The sequence below is a fragment of the Pagrus major genome, chromosome 8 (assembly GCF_040436345.1).
Source record: "Pagrus major chromosome 8, Pma_NU_1.0".
NCBI classification, from domain to species: domain Eukaryota; kingdom Metazoa; phylum Chordata; class Actinopteri; order Spariformes; family Sparidae; genus Pagrus; species Pagrus major.
In genome coordinates, this window is record NC_133222.1 from 4482556 (window position 1) to 4507590 (window position 25035).

General features: G+C 43.0%; 1 protein-coding gene across 1 annotated transcript; it reads left to right on the forward strand.

Annotated features, from left to right (window-relative positions):
* The first annotated feature begins 1608 nt into the window (after positions 1-1608).
* On the forward strand, positions 1609-23593 carry LOC141000594 (SITS-binding protein). The gene is made up of 10 exons (XM_073471332.1): positions 1609-2079; positions 3800-3971; positions 14585-14792; positions 14952-15102; positions 18317-18514; positions 18846-19114; positions 19204-19340; positions 20166-20287; positions 23071-23250; positions 23420-23593. The coding sequence occupies exons 1-10, from the start codon at positions 1609-1611 to the stop codon at positions 23591-23593; spliced, it is 2082 nt and encodes a 693-aa protein (XP_073327433.1).
* The last annotated feature ends 1442 nt before the right edge of the window (positions 23594-25035 follow it).

Genomic DNA, 25035 nt, shown 5'->3' on the forward strand with positions numbered 1-25035 from the left:
CCACACGGCGCATTAAACCTCAAACAACTTATATCTTCATACATCACTTCACACCCCGAGTCCAACGCAGATTCTCGTATTGGTTTGATGAGATTTCCTTAAAGCACGAGTTATTAAAAGCCCAAAATGTGTCATTAAAAGCTCTAATATATCTAACTCACATTATAAAAACTAGAAAAATCTCTGTCGGCCATTTAAGTTTGGATGCTGTACGTAGGTTAGATGTTTCACTGAACTCGTGCTGTCCGAGCTAATCTGTCTCCTTTGCAACATCTTTTTCAGGCTGAAAACACAAACCCTGATTGGTCCTGTGTTGTTTAACTGCAATACATATTTATTCTACCTGTTCAGTCTCCTTTCAGTTGTTGCATCTCTTTGGGTTTCACATTTCTTCCAGGGTTGTGAGATAATGAATCTTTTTGAAACCAGTGTCACAACATTGGTAAAAAAGCAAAATAAAGCAGATGAAGATGCAGGAAAATGATATGCAGGACCTTGTGTGTTTTGAGTGCTACAGACTTTTTTATTCTAGATTTGTTATCTGGTCCAGACAGAATGTAGTGTAAATTCCAGGAGGAGTAATGGAGTAATGGAGTAATCCTGCACTGGCCCCGCAGCTTCAGACGGGATGTTTGCTGGATGACAGGTGGTTCATTTCTGAGCAAAACCGTCAGTACAAACTGTTCAAAGCCCATTTTTATCCTGCAGATCCTCAATCTTGGCACACGTGGAATAATTATTTATCGCTGAAAATGTTCTATCCAACCTCCAGGTCAATTTGATGAATAACCCCATTAGATGTAGATGTCTAAACGCAACCACGCGCCTTTAAACAGCGCTGGGGATTTCAAAATAAAATGTCAGACGTCACTCTTTGCTCTCCATTAAAATATGAAACACCACAAAAGATCAGATGTGGATAAGGCGAGGCAAACTTCGCCATGCCCAACTGACGCTCCTGGCCCGTCCGCCAAAAACCGCCGGATGACAAGTCTCCACAGTCTTTACGCACGGAGAGCGCACGGAGAGTTTTGCGAGCACGCGTGGGGGGGTCCTCGTGGCCTCCTCGCCCTGGCGGGGCAGCTCCAAGACTCAGCCAAACCCTCCTGATCCCCCATTTCCCTCGCTCTACCTTTCCTCTGAAGAAACAACCCGGCGTTACGTCAGAAAGTGCAGGGCAAGCAAGACAGCGTCTTAGGAGCTATTCGTAGGCATTGCTGCCAAACCCGGCTTGGGGCTGCTCACGAGCTCACTGCAGCCAATGCAAGTTACAAATCCAACTCTTTTAAACCAGCAGCAGTATGTGGTAAGTCCATTATTCATTCATACTGTTACATTTGCCCGCTGGGATTGTTCTTTCTCACAGCTTTCTTCACATGACAGGTCTCTGTTGCTGGCACAAATTGCGCAAAAAAAAAAAAACCCAACAGTGTGAAACGGTGTAAAGATAAAGAGTAGGCTGGTTTACCCTGTAGCCTCACTGAAAACACCATGACATGATGAAGCAGCAGAGGTTTTTGACGCACAGAGATTTCTGCAGCATTTTTTGCGTTTGATACTTTGCTGATCTCCAAGAGAAAAAAAAAAAGAAAAAAAAAAAAAGAAAACATGCCCCACGCTCGAAATAGGAACCCCAGCCCCATCCCAGAGGTAACATGGGACACGGGATTGAAGGAGATGAACGAGACCTGGAAGGGAGCTATAGCGTGTCTCGGGGTGGCCGTCTTCTTTGTCATGACCATCGGGATCATATACTGGCAAGTGGTGGACCAGCCCAACAAGAACTGGATCCTCAGGGGGACTTTTAGCGGACTGATCTGGGAGAGAAGAACCCACTCGCTGGTCATACAGACCCTGACGGAGGACAAGACCTATGTGGAGATCGACGTGGGGAACGTGGGGAACCCCGACATCGAGGTCCCCTTCGTGAGGAACCTGTGCTGGCTCAACAAAACGGAGTTCTGCTATACGTGGGACTCGGTGGCCGAGGTGAAGATCTCGCTGGAGGTGAACGAGGAGACGGAGACGGAGTGCTACAGTATGAACTGGGCGCCGGTGCACTGTCATGTGGAGCTGAAGGTAGGAGTTCTGCACTAAACACATCCAGAGTCTTTATTTAAAATGTCATTTTTACTGAGGTGTGATGTGCAAAAAAAAAAAAAAAGCAGTTGTGCGCTCAGAGCTTCATCAGTTTGGTCTTAATCAGAGTTAATTGGCACGTGATTACGCACGGCTGGTGTGACATTGGCACAAGAGGGCCCCTGTTCATTTTAAAAAACTTGAATCAGATTTTCTCATAAAAATCTGTCACAAGAAGTGTTTTTTTTTCATACTGTGATCTACATGAATGTCCGTGATCTGCGTATTAAAAAGAAATGTTGATTAAATCACAGGAAACTGCGTTAAAACAAGTGGAATCATCATTTTTTGCTCATATGATTGAGATAAAAAAAAATGCACCAATTTAATTATAATGTAATTAGATTGTATTTAAATTTAGCTGGATAATTTGTGAAACGCTCCATGGGCTCATCTGATGATGTTATAAATTCCCTCAGCTCTGGATTAATCTGCACATTTTCGTCGTTAAACCTGCTTCGTCACACTTGTTATGCTTCTTTACACGCACAGTACTTACTGTACTTTCCCCCCTCGGCTTAATTATCAAAGGCATTCAACTATTGGGATGTTTGGGGAGGTTAATCTGTCCCCACTGGAACATTCCTCGCCATAACTCCTCTGTCATGTGGCGCGACCGCTCACAGAAAATCTTTCCAAACTTTAAGTCGCTTGAACTTTATTTTTCCTCATTTCCTAAAAGAAAGAAAATAATCCCTGCCCGGCGCCTCTCAGGTGACCACTTGACACCTGTTCTGAAACGCTTTATCCGAGCCCTGGATTTGCTGACGTGAAATAAATGAGCTGCCAGTGTGCGCATTTGTCACCAGCGCGTAAAAACGCGTTGAGCCAAGGGACGAGATTTGTCTCAGAAAACACTCCCGTCATTCAATCCTTCCTTTCTGAGGTAGTGTCGTGCAGCAGCCGTCACATACTGATCTGTGCCCTGTCAAATATTACATTCATCTATACTCTAAGACATCAGGTATATAATGTGATAGCAGAAGGGATTTAAATTCACCTTGTAGACGCTCACAAATGAAATGTGCCTGCTTTTTCAAATAATCCTCACCCTTACCCTTAACATCGTCGGTAGTTGAGATGTGTTTGTGAGGGGGTCAAATGTGCAATAAAACTAGAATGGCACTCAGTAGAATGCATACCTCCACCGAGGCCCAACAGTTGCCTCTAATTCAATCAAGCCTAATCCGATATCAACCTGGATCAACCCACCCATAACAGCTTAACCATAACTGAAGCTCACCAGACTTAGGATAGATCATCACCACTCATATACACACCAGCAACCTGAATATGCTTGAAGATCAGTGTGTTATTCCCTGAGAAATGAATAAAAGTGTTTAAAAATGTCATAAAAATGTCATCATTCTGCATCGAAAGTGAATGTTGTCTATTCTGGGCCGAGACCCATCCTCCCTCCGAGTGTCGTGGAAATCTGTTGAGTAGTTTTTGTGTAATCCTGCTGACAAACCAACTGTAGTTTACAACGGAAACTTTATAAATGTTTCTGTTGCATGTTTCCTTTTTCCAGTCAGCATCAATTTTTCGTTTCAGTTTTCAGCCTGTCCTCCTGAATGTGAGGCGTCCTCTATATTTTCCTCTTTCTCACCTGTTTTGTTTCTTTGTGTGTGTTTGTGTGTGTGTGTGTGCATCCTCTCAGGACTGTTTCTCCATGACCAACGTGTCCTGGTACGGCGGTGCTAGTGTCCGGGGTCAGACCTGGCCTATCAATGATCAGAACGCCACCACGCAGCCCTTCACCGTGAGTGACCTGAAGGACAATCCCTCCGGCTTCGGCTCCGCCCTGGAACGCTACTTCCTGGGCTCGTCAGGTAAGAGGCCATCATTGGAGTGAATCGCGTGTATCAGTTGAGATTTACTCTTAATGGAGGCAAAAGTGGAGTGGTGGCTTCTCTTCACACCGAGGTCAGTGATCTTTAAAAATGACACGGGGTCAGCTGTTCTTTCCACACTTGCCATCAGTGCAGGGTTAGCGCAAGGCCTCGAGAAATCTGACCCCACATCAGCGGGTATACAATGTGTGGCGTGAATCCCAGGGCGTGAGGGAAGCCCTGCGGATGTTGTTGTGTTTTCCTACCGCCGCTGCCACCCCCTCGTGTTTGTTTGTGTTTGAGCTGAGAAAAATGGTCCGACCGCCTCCAGAACCATCATCCCCAAAACACACACCGCCCGCTCACTGGATAGGACGGCCGTCCCCACAAATAGAGCGTAACCCAACACTGTCTGTGGCATCCCGGTTTATTAATTTAGAGATTAGACTACAAAGGGAAGTCGGCCACCTTTAGCATCTTAAATTAACTCTTAGGGATACCGAGCTAATTGCCCTTTGTTTCTATTAAAAGGGCAGGTTGGATGAGGGCCCTGCTGACTCTTATAACTCACCAGGTTATTTTGGGGGTGTTAGATTTTATCCTGGGGGCAAAGGGGGGAGGCAGGGGCCACTGGCGGATGTGAATGGTTAATGTAACTGATGAGGAATGTGTGGTGTGTGTGTGCGCCTGTGTGTGTACATGTGTGTGGTAGCGGGGTACAGCGTTAGCCTCGGGGACTTTGCCCTCAAGTTGTCTGTGAAGTTGGGGCAAACAAACCTTTATTTTTTTTAAAAATCTGACATAAATGTGACATTGTTCCAACAATCAGACTGGAAAAATCAATGTTTTTGCATCAATGCGCATAATGACATGTACTTTTGTGACCGACGTCTGGATCAGGGTGCGACACAAACAATCCTCTGTTATGACTTCATTGTTTGCTAGCAGTGATCTCTCTCACACACACACTCATTCACATACCAACAGAAACAAATGCACACATGCAATGCGCACATAACAGCCACACACATTTCGGGGGACGTTATGTAACATCACAGTGGCTGTAGCTTAACGAGACAGTCACATGACTTATAAAATCCCTTTTCCACCTTATGAGAGGACGGTGGGTAATCGTCAGGACCCGTCGCCGTAAACCCCTTTGTTTCTCACACCGCACGGATGAGACGAGATCCCGATGAGAACAACTGTTTGAACGTTGCCAAGCAACCGCTCGCAGACACATACTGTACATAGACCCAAACATAGCAAACTGATGCTCAGCAATGACAACGATGCCTACCAGAGCATTTCTACGTATATTTAACAGGAGATCTCGGTTTAAAGTTCAGGGATGTTTTTGTTTGTGCTCATTTGCCTCCAAGAAAAATCACGATTGAAGATTAATCGAAATTTGTACTTGATGCTTTCCTGTTTGGTATCAGCAGAAATTATTCTTCGTTATTTCTGAGGGAGCTGAAGAGCAACAGAAATATATTTTCCCTAAATCTAGATCCAATATATGACAACAATCTAATTTTCTTTATTCAATAAAACAGTGATGTGACAATTTTCTCCTTTTTATTACATATTACAATGATATGAGTTGACACAGGCATGTGTTTGAAATTAGTGTCATCTTTATATATATTGAAATATATATTTAATAATGAACTCGCAATTTATTAAATGATAAATTCTCTATATATTGAGAAATATACCAATTATTGCTGTTTTTCATACATTGTAAAAAGTATATCCAGATGTGATATGCAAAATATATTTTAAGTATTAGATTTTTAAATACATGTCACTATATATTACCAATGTATTTATTAAAATGTACGTTCATTCATTCATATTTTGTAATATATTCTTGAAGCAAAATGACAACACTGCCCTACAAGGCCAAAGCATAAAAACTAAAATGTTGGTCAAAATTGAGTTATGACTAAAATTTATCTGTTTTAAATGTTTGTTTTATCTTGTGACAAAAGTCTAATGTTGCTCTATCTTAGAGAAAAAGCATTTTAAAAATTGCACATACAAAGACAGAGTTTCTTTTGTCAGTGTATTTAGCATCATATTTTAAATAATTGGTCGTGATTTTAAAGCAATTTAATTGCTTGAAGAAAACAAATTTGTTAAGAGCAGAACCACTGCTCCACCTGTGATGCATTAGGCTGGATAAAAAACCTCTTACGTTGTTTTTCTCAGCTTCATAGTTTGCGTGTGCTACGATCAGCCGATGTAAGGCAGAATATAACGTCACGTATCGTCAAACATGTGAAATCCTTCCGTATATTAGTTATGTGACATTATATATTTCTGTGTATATCAATATAAAGTCTGTTTGTTCTGTCAGGGGATGTGCAGTGGGTCTGATTCGTCCCTCATGCATGCAGCTCACAAGTTAAAAATTGAAGTGACCTCACATCGTAGGCTGTCGTGCTGCAGCTTTTTGGCTAATGTGTCGAGAGCATGTCATGTTTTGGAAACGTTGCGTACCCACAGTTGTGAAATGTGCACACGCTAACAATCAGATGGTGCACTGCTGTTTTTGTTTTTCATGAAGACCGACACCAAGACCGACATGTGCCGCTCGTCATGCCGACCTCCTCAGATCACTGCACATGGCAAACACGCAGTTTTTTACATGTAGCCGTCTGCTTGTGTGTTTTATACTCATGATTAATTTTTAACCAGTAAAAACATCTGGGTGTAGAACTAAATAATAGAGTAATAACAATTTCCTTGCTTCCTTGATTGACCTTCATTTCATGTTCTTTGTGTTACGACTACGCACATCAGATCAAGTGTTCATCATCGATGAAATCCTGCAGAAGCAGCACACAAAAGTATTGTGAGACTGGTTGGTCACTCTCTACATCAGGACCACCATTTTATTTTCTCACCTTCATCCAAAACATCAGAATATCAGCCTGCATTTGCCGTCTTCTTCCCTCCGACAGCTCTGACAGAACTCGTACCTGATGCATCACATTTTAAACTGCAAAATATGAGTGCGGCTGCGACAAACAGCACGATGTGGTCGAGTCATAACTGTGTTATCGTTGTGGTTAATAGTGGTAGGACAGGAAACAATTTAAAGCAGCTTTCCACAGTTATGTGTGGATAGTAAACAAGATCATTATGGGAAACTGTGAGTTTATGCAACCGTGTGAAGGATTATTGATTTGTTCCTGGTTTTGGCAGCGAGACGTTATTATTTTTGCATGTAAGGCGACCAAATCTAATTGAATGCAGACCTGAAAAATCACTTCCAGCATGTAAAAATAAAACCAACAAAAAAAATCAGGTAAAGCTCCTTTGAGCCCTCAGCACATGAAGAACAAGAAGAGAGGAGCTGGTTCCACCATGTTTTAACTTTATGTCATGGTTTCATCCTGTTTCTAGATGTAGCTGCTATCATACGATGCACCTTCTTTGCACCTTTAGAGTCCCAAAATGTACAGGCGGTACAGAGTTTGACTCTCATGGGTTCACACGAGAAAAGCTGGCTGCGCCTCTCCTGCGCTGAGCTTCAGTCGGCCAGAAAAAGCACTTCAGCGTGTTTGTTTTCCTCAAAACAGATCCGTGGAAGGCAGAACTCCAGCGGTAATAAAAAGAGCAAAGGAGTCACCACATGTCTTGACCATTTTGGTGAATTTTATTTCATAATTAATGGACTGACAAATCTGTCTTTCGGTGTCACGCGGTGCTTCATCAGCTGTTTTTTTTCCTGAATCTCCTTCCTCTCCGGAAAACAAAAACAATGCTGCAATTTTAGTGTCAGTGTGCAGTTTATTATAATATCAGGCTTCACAACTGCGTGAACTCACTGACCGTTAGCAATATTTTCGCTGTACATGTGAGCCGTTGTGTGTGCATGGGACCTGTCTTCACTGCCTCTAGTTAGTCATGGGGCACATTATGAATGTGGTAGGCAACATGGAGCTGTGACTGACATTACCAACTTAAGAAGACTCCGGGGGGGGGGATGACGGTTAAAGAGCAGGACAGACAGAATGAAACAGAGAGTGACCGAGCGACTGAACGACTGCAGAACCACAGAACTGAACAGAATCGAGAAGCAGTGAAATAAAGAGGAGGTAGAAAAGTGAAGCAGAGGGACGGGAGAGGAGATATACATGCAACTGTGCAGGAGAGTGACATTTGAGAGTGTTGCCAACTGGAGGAACTTGTCATAGCCCCACCTGTCTTTATCCATACCAAAACAACTGGGCTACTAAGAACAGATTAGATATCAGCGAAGCCACATCCCGCATTAAAGACATAAGAAGGGACTCTCTGGGAGAAGTTGTCCCAGAGCTTTAGGGGGCTTATTCCTCAACTGGAGGTCTGGAGGATATAATGTATACGAGGGGTTTAAGTGAGGAAATGTAGGCAGAGATTGTCTTATAATGATGACACAGTTTTTATTAATTATTATCAAGTTTTATTCCTGGCTACTTTATGAGTATTGTATAGTATTTATCTACAATCTGTGTGCTGCATTCTGCATAAATACAGTTGGTAACACTTTAGAATTTATATTTAATTAAACTTTTAGTTATTTCACTCTTAACAAATGATAAAATATTTTTTTTCTATTGTAAAGCTGCAACCGATGATTGTAATACTGTGTTAAAGGTTGATATAAATAAACTGTGTAGATCACCTATAAATAAAGTTGCGACTGATGTTTATAAACCTTTACAGCTGCTTAATAAACGATTTCTAATATAACAATAAAGCATTTAATTGTTTTTAAGAGTGAAATAACAGTTTAATTAATTAACTATAAATTCAAATACAGACGCCTCGGGATGGCGGCTGTGGTGAGAGTGAGACTTCTACTTTCTTAACGATTGGACCTTTAATGATGGCAAAAAAAATTATAACACGGCCATCAGCAGGTTTATTAATTGGCAGAAGTTTCATGTTTCAAAACACTTCAGCAGCTAAATGATGGTCGATGACATTTCAGAGCTTCAGGTACCACAACACACTGGTCTTTATTATGTGGGGACATTAATGAATAAAAAGAAAAAGAGATTTGTTTTCACTGCAGGGATCTGTAATAAATAAATATTTAAAATGTTATTTTACCCTCACTTGTAGTTTTATATGTGAGGGTAAAAAACAACACTGGAAAACGTCTCTGATTACTTTATCACGGGTGTTATTTATCCTCGGAGGGCCTCATTCTTGCAGATGCTGTATGTTTACATGAGACAGATATAACTCAGCCCTCATCACAGTTTCCCCGACTCATCCTCACAAATAAGAGCTCGCAGAGATCCTGCTTGTTTTCACAGCAGGCTGCTGTAATAAATGACAGTGTGATAATAACTCTAACTTTGACATCAGCTAGCTCTCTCGCAGACTGAATCCAATAAAAGTTAATTTATCTACCGTTCCTTCACAACTGCTTTTTTTTTTCCACGCTGGCCTTTATAAAGTCGGCATCGGAGATTAGAATCAGATATAATTCTGCGAGACTTGCAGGACTTGACGTGACTCCAAGGTATTAGACCACACATATATATGCAGTTTGTGCAAATGTGGATAAACATGAACTCCTTCTCCGGCTCTATATCTCTGCTCTCACTATTGTCCATTTAAGCATTCATTTTTCTCCCCTTCAGCTCAACGTCTCCCACCCCTTCTATTTTATTTCTCTCTCTCTGACTCAGTCTTTCCATGTGGGATCCAAAGAAACGTTACTTTGCTGCTCGTTTGTTGTCGGGTCTCTCGGAGGGGAAGCGGCCAAGCTCAACAGACAGATAGGGATAAAAGTTATGTGGCTGTCATGGGTTTTGATTTTTTTTTCTTTCAGATAATGATACTTCATCAGCTTTATTCGATACAACAGAACCTTCTAATGACAAGGATGAGAACAAGACATAAAAAAACGTATTTCCGTTATGTCGTGTAAAGGTGAGGAGACAAAATGTGGCTGTTACTTGACAATCTGAGTCCAAGAAATCCACAGAAAGAAGCTGTGAAAATGCATTTAAATGTGTTTAAATGCACAAAGTTGAGGGAATATATAGTATATTACTAATGTACAGTATCATACAGTATAGATGCAACATGCATTATAAGTGTGTTCGGAGCAAGCAAAGATGTCTGCCACGGTTGCCGCCATCTTGAAGAAATGGTGATGTTACAATAGTTAGATAATACTACTTATCATAATCATAATAAAGCAACAATATTGCCATAAAAAACGTGATTACGGACACAACAAACTTAATGGTAGAGCATAAAATGAATCACTTGACGTCACATGATATGTATCGTCACATCTCACAGCCCTAAAGGAGTAAAAGCTTGTCCTCTACTCGCTTGTGGTTTAAGTATTTCTTTAGCATTCTGCAAACCCAACATAAGTGAGTCACACATATACAGAGATTAATGCTCAAACTATCCAACTCGCATGTAGAAGGAAAAACAAGCTGGCCCAAATCACTCCTGTGTTACTCAATAGGTCGCAGGGAGGTCCCTCGGCAGCTGCCCTGAAACCTCGACTCTCCCGGACATGTATGAGGTGAAACACTTTCACAATGACTCACTTAGCCAACTGAAGCTTTGTTAAAAGCAAGCTGTCATCTCCTGTATGAGAAGGCTACTGTATGAAAATCAGCCGCAGCATTTTCCACAGTCAATCTCCTTAGTAATACTTTCCGTCAGGGACAGTAGAGGAGGTTGGAGGATTGATACGCCAGCGTCTTGTGCACCGATGTGATTAAAGTACGCATCGGCTCGTTCGATCGGTCTCTCAGGTCGGTTCTATTTCCTCCCTTAAATACTGAACTACCTTTTTACAGATGTCCTGGAAAAAATCCTCATTTTCTACAAGCATTTCTTCAGAATCCACCATCAAGTTGTCTGAAAACATTTAACAATAGTCACCAGCTGACACTGAAGTGAGAGAGAAAAAAGCAAATTATTTTACATTACTTCAAAGTATTTGAATGCTGGATCTTCTTGTCTGATCGGGACACATTTTTACAACAGAACACAGCGTCTCACACTTGAAACAATAAAACTGATTGATGAGAGAAATAGAGCAGAGCAAGTCTCTCTAGTGTTTCATTATTTTTTCAATAAATGGAATTGGAAATTTACTACCATGGCAAGATCCCAGTTTTGTGGCCATCAATTTCTTGAGGGTTGGGCACAGAAACTAAGTTTCCATTGTTAAGGAAATGCATGCCTGAACACACACACTCTCGCACGCACACACACAGTTAGCATTTGAATACATCTTTTATAAGCCCAGTCAGGTCTGTAAGTGTGCACAGGTGTCATAAATAACAGTATAAATATGACAGGTAAAAGAGTGCGGCCCATCTGGTCGGCAGCAGCAGGGGAGTCAGGCGGCGGTGTTTTCCTCCAGACCAGCCGCTCTCCGAGGCCCTAGACGCCACATTAAAACCTTCCTGATCCATCAGAAGGTGCCTGGGGTCACCTCCGCTGCCACCTCCAACCGTCGGGCTCAGACGGAGCGAGAGGAAGTGCAGCACCTTTATGGGTCCTATAAGTCCTGCTCTGTTTTTCTTGGAAGTCTACGCTTTCCCATTAAAGAAAGTGTGCGTGAATGTGTGCGAGGAGGCAAATCCAAGGTTGCTTGATTTTTTGTGTTTCACCCAACAGCTGCAAAAACGGAGGCATGTGTGCGTCAAATCACTCAAATGAACTTCATTCACTTTTACCTCTGCCTATCTGCCGCTTTGAAGGTGAGCGGATACGCTCGGTCAGGCTTATAATTTAGCTTTTGAGAGCTAGTGGAAAATATTTCAGGGGAAGCTTGGAGTGTTTAAGGAATTGTTCTAAAAATAGGGTCCCCCCCTCGCTTCCCCTTCAACTCCTGGGCACCCCACATTGGCTGTAACTCAAGGCCTCAAACCTGCTTCACTTTCTTTAAATAACACTTATTGATTCCTGCTCCCATCTACAGATACCATTCAGCGTGTCGTACGGAGCTCTGCACCGATATAACCTAGATGTAATTTTCAGTCAGGAGTTCCCCCCATAAGAGAAATGCATATACATGCTGTATAAACACATAAGACATAAGATTTATATGTTTAACCTTCAAAACTGCATGTTTAGTCAAAGACAGGATAAAAGCTCCAGCTGTTTTTTCACCAGATTGTCCCAGTTCCTCGAGGCCCTGCGGTGTCATTTCCCATAAAAATTAAATATGACTCAAGAAGTCATGCTTGCAAAACCTAAACTCCACTTTCCACCCTGTGTGCACTTTGGGGAAACAGACTGTTTGCAGCCTGCTGTATCTTGCACATCATTCTGCAGGAGCGCTCGGTGTCTGGTGTGCTCCGGTCGCCGCTATTTCCACTGCCTGCATTCCTTTTCCATCCTTCCATAAAGCTATAACATTTTCTCCTCTGCCCCACTTTCTTACTCCACTATATAGGCGCATTATTGATATGCACGGTCTCGTGGCACCTTTGCTTTATTAGAGAATTCATTTAAGCCATTTTTATCCCCTGCAGTACGTGTTTCCTTGCAAATGTCTACATTAATCTGCCATTATGAATCTATAACAAGCAGTTAGGAGGTGACCTAATACCTTGTGAGAGGCAGCTGAGGAGTTACCAGTATCTCTTTGACATTATCCGTTGCAAACACGTGAGAATTACCCCGAGGTTGAAGGCTCTTCGCTGGGCTTTATGCAGCACTTGAATACTGATCTCTGAAACTATTAATCTGATTATAAACTGGTACATGAGTATCCTGCCTGCTCCTGGTTCCTGCCTGCATAAGAACAGTAAGCCCATTGAAACTAGAGAGGGTGACCGGAGCGAGCCAAGTTCTCAGCCCCGGGTTCTCAGACCTGTCTGAGGACTTGCACCTTTAATCGGTTCACCGGTCAGCTCCAAATCCCACGTTTTGCTACTTTGAGGAGATTGTGCAAAAAAAAAAACTTAAGCGAGTCTGGGTTGAAGGCAGTGGTTGATACGGACTGGGTTCTGCCTGTCTGACCTGAGATGGGTCAGACCGGCAGCAGAGACAGGACAGGAAGGTAGTTAAAGCTGAGAGGGAGAAGGTGGGAGTCAGGACGGGTGAGAAGTGGTGAGGATAGGGGGTCGGGGTAACCTGAGAGGGACGAGGCATTCCTCGCAGGGCAGCTACATCTGCAGACACAATTATCTGCTTCGCATAATCTTATCATTTCACACGGCTGCTGAAAGAGCGTATATACATACAGTAGGAGAGGAAACAAGGCTGAACTAGAAAGTTATTTAATCACAGGAGCAGTTTTTTTAGTTTGTCCTCAGAGAAGAAATTTTAATTTTAATGTTCTGGAGCTCGAAAACTCGAAGAAAAAGAAATTAATTAAAACAGATACTCAACTTAAAAAGTGCACTGTGCAGTTTTTAATCAGAAGAGAAAGATCTTTTTTATACAAGCTAAATAACAAACTGACCTTAAAGACACAATTATTATTATAATTACATGTTTTATAATTAAAACACAGTTTCATACTGTTTTACTTTGTTTATATGTGGCGGACCCTGCCACCTTTCTAGCTTCAAACAGTGCTCTGGGACCTTATTTTACTCTGAGAACAGCTTGTTTATTTAGTTATGGAAAAATTAAATATTGAAATTTTTAAAATTTGTTCTCCAAAACTACATACTGCCCCTTTAAATATCAATGATTTACAGTATATATCTAACCCAGGAGTCAGGTATTTCAAATTAGTCTGATATTTCAAATAGTAAGTATCGAATCAGTGTGAACAGTTTCCAGAAATCATGTGAAATCTACATACTTAACGAGGAAAAGCTCTCAGACCTCTGCCAAGCAGGCAGCTCACTGAGGAGTTATGGTTAAATAAAGAACAAAACGTTTAATAAGAGTATTTGAAAAGAAAAAAAGAAATGTCTGAGTTTTATCCCCGTTCTGGCATGAGGATATAGGAATTTGTTTCAGCTTCACTTGACCTAGACTCCTGCTTTCAGGGCACCCAGCCTGAATCCTGCAGCGGGTTGTGTGGGCTACTTTCTAATAATAAGCTGACAGAATGATTTACAACGTCTTTAGTGTAAAACTATTTCCATCTCTCATTGTGTTGGGAGTTAGAAGAAGAAAAGTCCTACATATCCTAAATACCCAAACGTATTTTTGTTTCCTCCTCATATTTTCTGAATCGGCGGGCTGATTGTGGCCCGCGGGGCCGCCTGGTGACCATCACTGACCTAACCCTCCTCAGTGTAACTTACCTACTCAGAAGTTCCCAGCAGTCCCAGGGTAAACGCATCTAACCGCATACTGCCATATCTCATTCTAGGGGGTGTTTTTCTCACATCTGAGCGGAGCGATATCAGCTGACACAGCCCACACTCTGCCTCCCACAACACTTCATCCGACACGCTCGTCCTGGTCTCAGTAACACTCGCGCACTATGTCATATAAGAGGAATCTGCAACGGATCGTCTCACTTTAATATCTGCTTGAAGTGAAACGTTATATTATCAGCGTATCTCGATTTCTCTGAAGCGACGGTTATGAATTTCTGACAAGCATGATGTAACGAACTAATATCCTGTGCCCTCTCCCGTGTGCTTCCCACCATGCAGGTGTTGCAGTGCTCGTATCTCCTGATATTCCCCTGCAGCTGGGGGTGGACAGCAGACAGCAGTTCTGCCTGCAGTCGCTGCCTAGTATGGAGCGCCTCCCTCTGCAGTACACTGTGTGTGTGGCCCGCGACGTGAAAGCTGCTCACCAGGAAGCTGTGCAGCAGCTCTCCCAGCACAGCAGGGAGCTGCCCAACATGAAAGCACTGTGGTTAGTTCGGTTTTTGATTCACATTAGCAGAGATGAGTCAACCGCTGGTGTGTCTGTGGGTCCAGTGAGCACTGAGTGAAACTTTGTGGGTGTTCAGGGAGTCGTGAATTTAAACCCCTATCCAGGTTTTCCTCATGATCCTTCCCACGTGTCCTACAGGCTGCCCTTCTGGAAGCTGCTCGCCAATGTGGATTCAGGGCAGAAGGTGGAGAGGGAGCTGAGGACCTTCTCTAATCGTCTGAAGAGACACCAGCTGGGGGAGGGAGTCATCAGCCTCAATGAACATTCCACCACCCTCCTCTCTGATATGGTACGTGCTCCTCACTGCGTCCTCTGCTGCGTCGTATTGTCTTTAAATCAGCAGCCACAACATCTTCAGCAGACAGGAGTGTTTTTTTAAAGACCTGTTTTGGAGGAACAAACCCGAAAAGAGGGATCATAGTTCGATGTTGGATTGAAGCAGAACGAAGGTGGCAATCAAAACATGACGCTCCAAGTTCATCCTACTGTGTGAAAAAGAAAGAAATTCAATTTAGCTCAAATATTACAACTACGTAGCATCCCATCCTTGACTTCCTGTAAAACAGTACATCTGAAAAGGTCTCCAAAAAAAAATCAGAGCAAAAATGATGAAGAAATCCACCAAAATAACATCACATATTTTTGAACAAATGCCCAACAAAATCAAAAAGTAACGATCCATTCATATAACTTAAAGATCTCCTCCACACGTGTTAAAGCAGACATAACAAATGTGTCTGACGTGTTTTTGGAAAAAAGAAAGTGTGTGTCACATTAAAATCTGTAAAATGGCTCCCTTTTCTGTCCCTCATTAAAAAAATGGTAATAAAGGGATTTTCACACATTACAGTGTTATTACATGTCTTGGGGAGTCCTGCTACATATGTGAAACAAGTAGTATAAAACCCTTTGTGGCTCCAGAGGAAGCTGCATGTAATCTGATAAATTGCCTCCAGTGATGTCACTCACTGACTAAGTTGCATTGTGGGTAATGTAGGAACCAGGTATTAAAAAGCAGTCCACTGGACACAGTGATCAACAAAAACAAATGATCAAAATCTGTACAGCAGAACCAGAGATGTCGCCTTTTTATTTCACGCATTCTCCTTCCTTTTCAAAACCTGATGCCTACATTACCCACAATGCAACTTAGCCACTGAGTGTGACATCTCTGGAAAACATTATTTTTATCTGCAGAGGTATCAGTGTTTAACTTTCCAAACTGTAGTCTAACATGGCACATTCCCAACAATACATACAGTCCCGTAGCCGACTACCATGTGCTTTTTATCCATCCTATCTTCATCCAGCCAGTTCTCGCACCGCGTGGCTGTAGACTCTCATAATCCTCCTCTCCAGCCATCTGGGCCGTGAGGCTGGGGAGGGTTCATCGGTCAGAGGCTCAGAACTGGTCAAGGATAGAGATGAAAGAGTTTTCTTAAGTGGATCTCCAGAGTGTTGGAGACAGGCGGGGAAGCGAAGGAGGGAGGACAGGTTCACAGAAATGTCACAACGCAGAAAAAAAAAGATGGTTTAGGGCTTTGCCTTCATGTTGAGCGGTTTGTTTCCCAGAGTGCAGACAACACTACCTGCAGGACACTTTCTGAATCATGTCTTCAAAACTGGGACAGGTGGTATTCCTCTATTCTTTGCATGCTGATGTTTATGATTCTTTCACATTTATCCAGTTACTTTCCTTGAATGTTACTGGGAGCAGCCAGGAAAACAGCACCAGGACCACAGTGAAGTGGATCCAAGTCAATACCTGGTGATATTCCATTACAAAACAAATATAGCTGAGAGAAGACAAACAGGGATCTCAGGTTGCTCCGAGTGTGGTAACTGTGGGATGGCGAAGAATCGAGTGTGTTGAGATTATGAGGGATTTGAGCCAACACTAACTTAAGTGGTTGATCCTGACACCAGCGTGATGCTGTGATCCGACCTGGAGGAGGCAACAAGAAGGGGAGGCAGTTCAGGCATCTTAATATAAATATACATAATGCTTACAGTACGCTCCCATCGCAAGTTCAGGCGGTGTGAAAGGATAAAAGAAGGAGGTGAGGGGGGAATGGAAAGAATAACACTAGTCAGTTGATGGATGCCATTTGGTGAACAAGAGTTTCCTTTAAGCCACAATCTCAAGTTTTCTGGTACATCAAAGATATTAAACACCAGCTCTGTTGGCTCTACATTGCCCAGCTCCCCTTCTGTAAGTACCATAAAGAATCAGCCAGGCGTACAGCGCCGCATGGAAACTTATGGGAGCTTGAAGTTGTCCGTGAACGGCTCAACAGAAGTGCGACTGGCAACAATGAACCTCTGTAAAAACGTCTCTTTCACTCCAGTTTTACAAGAATTTCTTAAATTACTTTCTCTTCCAGTTTCCAGATTGGTTTGGCTGCCGTCGGAAAATCTGGGTTAAAAATTAGTTTGCTGTAAAAAAATATTCCTGTGACACTAAATAATGCAGCTTTTCACAAATGTTGTTAGGGGCTGAAAACTACCACACTGTATGCTTTGGATCTCTTTGTGGTGACACTAGAGAGACACTCAGTAGAGCGCATACCCCTGCCAAGGCCCTAAAGTCTCCTGTAATTCAGCCTAATCCAAAATCCCAACTGATGAAAGACTATCCTTTAGTTAAGCAAGTCAAATACTGACACTTTGAGTTGGTAGGTCGGTCGGGGGACCAACGCAATCCATCAGTATCCGATGAGTTTGGAAATGAGACTCAAAAATCAACTATTTCATGGATTGGAGCTTTAAATTCACTAGATCCGGACTCTTATCAGCATCTGCATCAAGCTGCACTCACTTGATATTATCCACCTAAATACGCCTGTTTTTTTCATCAGCATCCATGCATTATTCCCTGAAGGAATTAACCAAACTATCCACTTAAATCCGTATGTAAAATCCTTGATCTGTCTCTGTATCCGGATTCGCACCAAAAATGACTGTGGTCTATTCTGGGCCGAGACCCATCCTCCATCCAAGTTTAGTGGAAATCTGTTGAGTAGTTTTTCTGTAATCCTGCCGACAAACCAACCAACCTGCTGACACGGGTGAAAACATAACGTCTCTCTCAGAGGTATACAGCAGAAGAAGGGAAAGATCAAGAGAAAAAAATGTTATTCAGCATTACATAATGTTTGCTAATCCACCCTTTCTTCCCACAGCAGGTTCACCTCCTGAGGTCCATCTTAAGGTTTTGTTCCTCCGTTATGTAATCTGAAATCTCTGCTTGACTTTACCATGTAAAATCCAGAGGATTATGATGTATGTTAGTGGTTCTGACAGAGGTCACGCACGTCTCACGACTAGTTTTCGTAGCAATGCGCCCACATGGAGAGAGTGCATCATGTTATTAGGTAAGGCTGAGACGAGGGGTGTTCAGTTGGTTGCAATCTAGGACACACTGGACCTTTAGTTGATGCATGTGTTGACTTATGAGGGGTGTGAACACAGTTAACATGTTTTATCTGTCTTTTTATCTACAGGACCATGACTACCTCTACAACAGGAGAAGGGGGATGTCCAAGAGACTGACCAGGGACCTCCCGCTTGTCAAGCTTCTTAACATTTCCATCACCCTGTCCCCTTTCCTGGGCGTGGACACCACGCAGTTCCACACCTCCCTCATGGACGGCACTGAGACCTACTGGCTCAGTCTCCCCTCAGCCCCTCAGGGACAGCTGGTGAGACTCTTTGATTTCATTCTGATTGTTGTTGTGCTTCACCTCCTCTACATTGTGACAGGTCCAATCACCGGAAACATACCCCATGTCTAAAACACTGAACTTTCCTCAACTTATGAAAACACAAAAAGAAACCAGACACAGAACTTTTTCCAAAGTGGCACTCTCCATCTGCCTCGCAGCCTGCTCTCCATTCACTTGTTGCGGTTTGATTAAAAGCAGAGCAGTGTGAACACGTCCTGATCCAGAAAATCTTAAGGCTCCATGATTCATTCACTGAATAACCAAAATAGAAAATGATAGTAGTGTAAAAATAAACCCTCTCCTTCAGATCCCTGTGATGAGTCAGTGGCGAGGCATGTTCTGTGTAAAGCTGAACATCAGCAACCCGGGAGCGGTGAGCTGGTTCCTGGACAGAGTGGGATCCCTGCAGGCCCATTTGGGGATGGAGTACGTCATGCTGGAGGGCGGCGAAGGGAATCTGTTTGAGGAGCAAGGCCTGCGGTCGCCGCATGCTCTCAACGGAGACAAGTACATCAGCATGCTGGCCGACCTGGCCACGAGGATAGGAGACTCCACCATCGTGACGGCGGGGACACGGTAACTCAAACATCTCGTCTTGTTCAACCGTAATTTTACCCAACACCAAGAGTGTGATTACGCTTATTATGATCCTGTTTGTGTCTCAGGTCGAGCCACAAGCCTCTGTTTGTGAGGATGACCCCCTTGCAGTCCGACTGGAGCCCGATGGGCCTGAAGGGCATCATTCCCTCCCTGCTGCACCACACTCTGCTGGGATACAACTTCCTCATTCCTGATGCAGTAGGTAATACCACAGCCGATGGGTCACTTTTCTCACCTCTAATAGTGCTTTACAAAACTTCATATGCACACTTGATCTGGATTCCTGTAATATTTCATATTCCTGTGAGCCCGTCGAACAGCTGACGTCACTCAGACTCTCATGAAACAAATATTTGCAGGTCTTCATGTACTGTACAGCAGAATAAATACTCACTGTTCAATCTTTTGGGGATTTTAGTTCAAAGTGATATGACCTAAATACATGCAAATAAAAAAACGTCAAACTTTTGATGATCTCAACACCAGATTCATGGAAAATTGGCAGTATTGAATGGTCTTGAGGCCGGGACACACATTAGGGATTGTTGAGCTGATTATGAATACGATTTGCATGTGGCGACTGATGGCTCCAAGTTGGACCGGGTCCGTTCCACTCTGGGTCAGTCGGTTATTACAGTTGTCGGATAAAATCATGCGTGATATGTTAAGATTCTTCAGAGTCAGTCGCTGCAAGTTGTTTCTTCAAGATTTTTGATATTTGCGTCAGACTTTGGCGACCACTGACATGGGTCATGTACCGGTTACTATACAGCTTTACCTGAAGTTGACTTGAATCTCCTCCGGTTCCCTCTGTAGGCTCTACAGTTTGTGTAGCAGTGCCTGTCCATCCAGTTGTTTTGGCATCAGTGTGACGAGTGGCACTCTCACAGGATTTGCAGGGTTGTCTACTGCCTGAAACTGTTATTAAACGACCAGAAATGAATGTGTTGTCGAGTGTATTAACTCGTTCGTAAAGTTTGAGCATCTCCCCTGACTGCCTTCTTCTTCTTCTTCTCTCTCCCTCCAGGTGGCTCTTTATCCGGAGACCTGGTCACAGATGAGGAGTTGTTCATCCGTTGGCTGGAGATTACAGCCTTCCTCCCTGTTATCAGCTTCCACACACCGCCCTGGGTCTGCGGAGAGGACCGGGTGGGTACACGTCCAGAATTTGATTCGAAAAACACGCTAAAACAGTCTTGTAGCCACAGCAACTCCTTCCTCTTTTGGCCCACCCTGTAACCCCAGGCCGAGGTGGCTGTCATTACATCTGTGTGATCCACATTAGATGTAATTACAACGACAACAACATTCTTTCCGGGCTTGATAACAAGATTTTCACTTGTGAATATTTGAAGTGAAGAGATCAGGTGTAGTGATGCGTGAGTGCTGCCAATTAGACGTTGTAAAAGGGAGTGGGAGATTATCCCACCTTCTTGCTTATGAAAAGAGGCAAGAGAGGGAGAGTTTATTGACCTAGCAGCCTCTCCGAAAAGGTTCCCACCAGTTTGTCCAAAGAGACGTGGTCTATCAAAACTCAGACCTGGCTCTCCACCCAGCAGGAGACGTGGGACAACCTGTTCCTCTCCACTGGAAATCAGGAATGTACCGTCCACTGTACGCGTCGGGAAAATAAAGCCTACGGTCTCGGAGAGTTCTGTGACAGATATCGATACTCTCCACGAGCAGAAAAGCACTTGCTGCTTCTCCAGAGGGTGAGGCTATTTCCTCCCCGCTGTCCTTCCCCCTCTCCTTCTCGACTGCTCGGCCCTCTCCTCGACATCACCTGTGGTTAGCAGTCCATCTGTTCTGAATTACAATCCTTCCTCTAGATTTACGGCTCGCTCTCGAGAGCCACTTCAGCAGGAATGATAATGAATTTGAGGACAAGTCTTGGAAAAATACTTTATTGTGGCAATTAAGATTTCCATGAGCAATTGACAAGTGTGACAGAGTGGGAGTGATCCACTGCTTTCCACTGGGAAGAGGACTGGGCCAGCAGAATATATTGGTTGTGACTTGTGTTGCGTGACAAAGATAAAAATAGGCCTTTTGGACAGCTAGACGTTTGACAGCAGCAATGTTTTCCATTTTGGTCTCTTGCATGGCCTTCAACTTATAAACTGGGTTAAAGTGAGACTGAGGAAATTTGAGAGGAGAATAGGGCTGCTGCATTACACATGGTGAATGAGTCTTTTTTTAATTTAATGGGTGTTTTACTGTAGTTTAAATGTGGCACACCTTTTTGCCAGGATGTGTGATACTTCAGTCAGTCATAGACAGGTCACAGGACTGGAATCAAATAGCAATAAAACCTCAAACCCACACACATGACTGGCTTCTCAATTAGAGAAAAGATCCACTCAAACCCGGGGCTGCGACTTCAAGCTCATTCCTACAAATGTTCCCAATCCCAACTCGTAAAAATACATTTTTTATAGATGCGGTCAAGCTTTTGTTTTTGTCGTGGGACACTGAAGAGGATGTGACCCTTCCAGGAATGCTGAAGTCGTTTTGGCCGGAGGGAGACAGGAGAAAAGACTTGGACAGTGCTAAACCACCGAGTCAACAATGAGCTGCTCTTAAGTCCTGTCTGCGTGTCTCGGCGCACGATGGCACAAATGTCTTTCGCAGACCTCATTGTCAGTATTATTCTTGTCCAGAAATCCTTGTGGCAGATGATTTAGTTAAGGAAATGGCTTTTTTTTTTGTTGGTTTCAGTTTCTCAATTGGTCTAGATTTCTTGGCTGGACGATTAAATGTGGTTCCGAATAAGAATAAATAAATAAAGCTCTACAAAAGGACAAACTTTAAATTGACTTCTTAATGAGCTTACTTTTAATATAATGTGAAGATCAGCTGGTCCATGGAATAAAAAACTGAAAATACAGGATTATGCAGAAAATGCAGAATTTTTTTTACGCTCTTGAGAAAAGGGCAGGCAAAAATTCTTGGCAGGTGATTGGACGGACCATCACAGGCTAACTTCAACCAATCGGTTCAACAGTAGGAGAGCTCAACCACCAGCAGAGCCAGATGGCAAATCAAATTCTTGCCAAAGTCAGTCGGGATAAAGCCGAAAACATCTTTTCCACTGAGAAAAGCCTTCGGTTCCATTCTTTGCGCTACTTTTAATGAAATAAACTCCAGTTCTGATATAACTGATGCTACAGTAGCCTCAACAGTCGCTTCTCTCGCTGGTCGACACCAAGGATGTTACATTCAATCTGGACACAGTATTTGAGGCAGAGCCCCATTCATTCCTATGAAAGCTGCTTATTGGCACGTTGAAACCAACAAAGCTCGACTCCTCGGTATGAAAATACCCAGATCTTCAGTATTGTGCGGCCCGTAGAGCGTGCACACTAGAGGCTTCTGCCAACCGAGCCAGCTAACTTCTGGTTAAGCGCCCGGCTATCTTAGAAAGGGATAAAATAAGAGTAGACTTTCCAAATTTAATTGGACCGAATGGCTCAAATTATGACAGTGAAACGAGTCATTTTGCGGGGGTTGTGACGCTCAAAAGTGTATCCACCGTTTTACAGACAGTTCTTGGTTGAACCACTTGGTAAGATGGATTTGCGAGATAACATGATATTGCGAATCCAGCTGCCTGGCAAAGTAAGGAGTCATGGCAGAGAGAAAGAAAGATGTTCCTCAGCCTGATATTATTTCTCGACAAGAGTGCGAGTTGTAATATCTTCAAATGATACTGTTACGTACTGTAAGGGTGGAAACACCAATAATATGATGAAACATGGGCTTAAATTTAAACGAGTGCCACTGCTTCCAAACTGAGCGGCATGACCGAGGGTACTGTAATAACATGAGCAGGCTCAGCATTTCATTCCACACAGAAAATTGATCGGGAATTAAGAATTAGATCTCTAATATTCTCTAATCTTTTTTATCGTCTCTCTATTGGTGCCCCGTAGGTGCTAAACCTGACTCGGACCTACATAGCAAAGCACCAGAGGGATGTGGTCCCATTGATAGAGAAGTATGCAGAGGAGTGGCAGATGACGGGAAACCCCATCTACCGGCCGATGTGGTGGCTCAGTCCCAGCGACCCCATGACCTTCACCATCGATGACCAGTTCCTCATCGGAGACGAGGTGACTTAATGATGTTCTGATGGGAAACAGATTGAATATCCCTCTGTCCGCATCCGATATACTTGGCATCCGATACGGCATGAATCAACCCCGCGGGCTGTAACCTGATGTCTTGCTAATTAAGAGTGACATCTGAATTTCTTTGACCAATCTTACGTGTGTTTTCCAGGTCCTGGTGGCACCAGTGGTGGAGAAGGGGGCAGTGCAGAGGGATGTTTATTTACCTGATGGGGGCTTCCAGTGGCAGGACAGCCAGAACGCTCAGGTGTTCGATGGGGGCACGTTCCTACAGGACTACCCCGTGCCCTTGGATGCGGTGGCCGTTTTCTTACGGAGAAGCTGAGTCACGTGACGGAACCACCGAGTCACCTGACTGATCCTGTTACTGTTTTGAATCAAATTCTTTTTTTTTCTTTTCTTAAATACTCGTGCTGTTCTCAACTTGCACTTTTCCACTAAAGACCATTGACCCTGTCTCGAGGATACCGAGATGACATGTAGAAAGATTTTTTTTATACTTGCACTTTACAGTTCAAAATGATTTGTGTTTTTTTTTTTTTTTTGTGACATTTTTTTTCTTCCTTTTTTAAAAAATGTTAATTGGTTTTACCTCTCGGCTGATTTGTTTCCGGACTTTTTGATCTGTTCTTCTTCTTCTTCTTTTTTTTTTTTTTTCCGTACGCAAGGTCCGGAGAAATCTGTGTGTTTACATACTGCATTTCGACAGTCTTTAAGTTTTTTTTAGCTGCTGCTGGCTCTCTTGATAAGGAGGAACAAAGCAAGCCCCTCGTTTGCTTAAAAAAAAGAATCTGAAACTCTCAAGAAGACCAAATGAAGATATCGAAGGACAAAGGAAAATGTTTGAAAAGGTTTTTTGCTTATTGGGAGGTAGTTAGCTCACAGAAAGCTTTGTACCGAGACCGATGCACCGTGGTACCGTATGTCTTGCTCACTCATCGGAAAGGCTTTTACTTGAACTTATCAGGCCAACGGGCCGATGTTTTATGAATGTACCTCAAGCTATGGTTTTTTCACTACTTTACAGAGTCATCAGACACGACAACCTATCACCCCTTAGCACTTATTCTTCATGGTTTAACCTAATTTATCAACTTACCACTCTGTTGGACACGTCTGAATGTCCCTTAGTACTGTAGGCCTGATGAACATGAGGCCAAGCCACTGTAATGTAACTATATATGGCTATATATGAATTTAGATGAGATGTCACCTTCTTACTAACCTGCTGTAGTTAAGGGCTTTTAAATGGGCTGCTCGTTTTTTTTTTGTTTTTTTTTGTCTAATGTTGTGTTAATTATGCTATTTCATCTTCATGGGTGCCAAATTAAGTTTTGAAAGAAAGCCTTGTGGATGAAACAGGTTGACAGAAGATTTTGGATAGATAGTACGACGTGTTTGGAAAAATACCCGGACTGACACAGCTCTCGTTGTCGGTACGCTTATATATTAACCTACTGCGAGCAGCCAGTTAGCTAGCATGACTCGAAGCTAGCCTAATCCAGCTTTGAGTCATGCTAGCTAGCCAAAACAAACAAGATCTACGTACCAGCAACTCTAAAGCTCACAAATTCTTAAATTATATCTTGTTTAATCTGTACAAAATGGACGGGACTATTTCTTAGCCAGAGTGAAGCTACTAAGGCTAAGCTAACGTCTCCTGGCTGTAGGCTCGGTATTTATCGTACGTATACGAGAGTTGTATTAATCTACTTATCTGATTCTTGGCAAGAAAGAGTAAGAGAAAATGTATTTCTCAAAATGTCA

What these genes read in the sequence shown, in the direction of transcription:
- LOC141000594 (XM_073471332.1), top strand. Translation starts at nt 1,609, where the DNA reads ATGCCCCACGCTCGAAATAGGAACCCCAGCCCCATCCCAGAGGTAACA. An exon ending in ACTGTCATGTGGAGCTGAAG is followed by an intron (nt 2,080 to 3,799) that starts GTAGGAGTTCTG and finishes GCATCCTCTCAG; the next exon opens with GACTGTTTCTCCATGACCAA. An exon ending in GGGTCTGCGGAGAGGACCGG is followed by an intron (nt 20,288 to 23,070) that starts GTGGGTACACGT and finishes GGTGCCCCGTAG; the next exon opens with GTGCTAAACCTGACTCGGAC.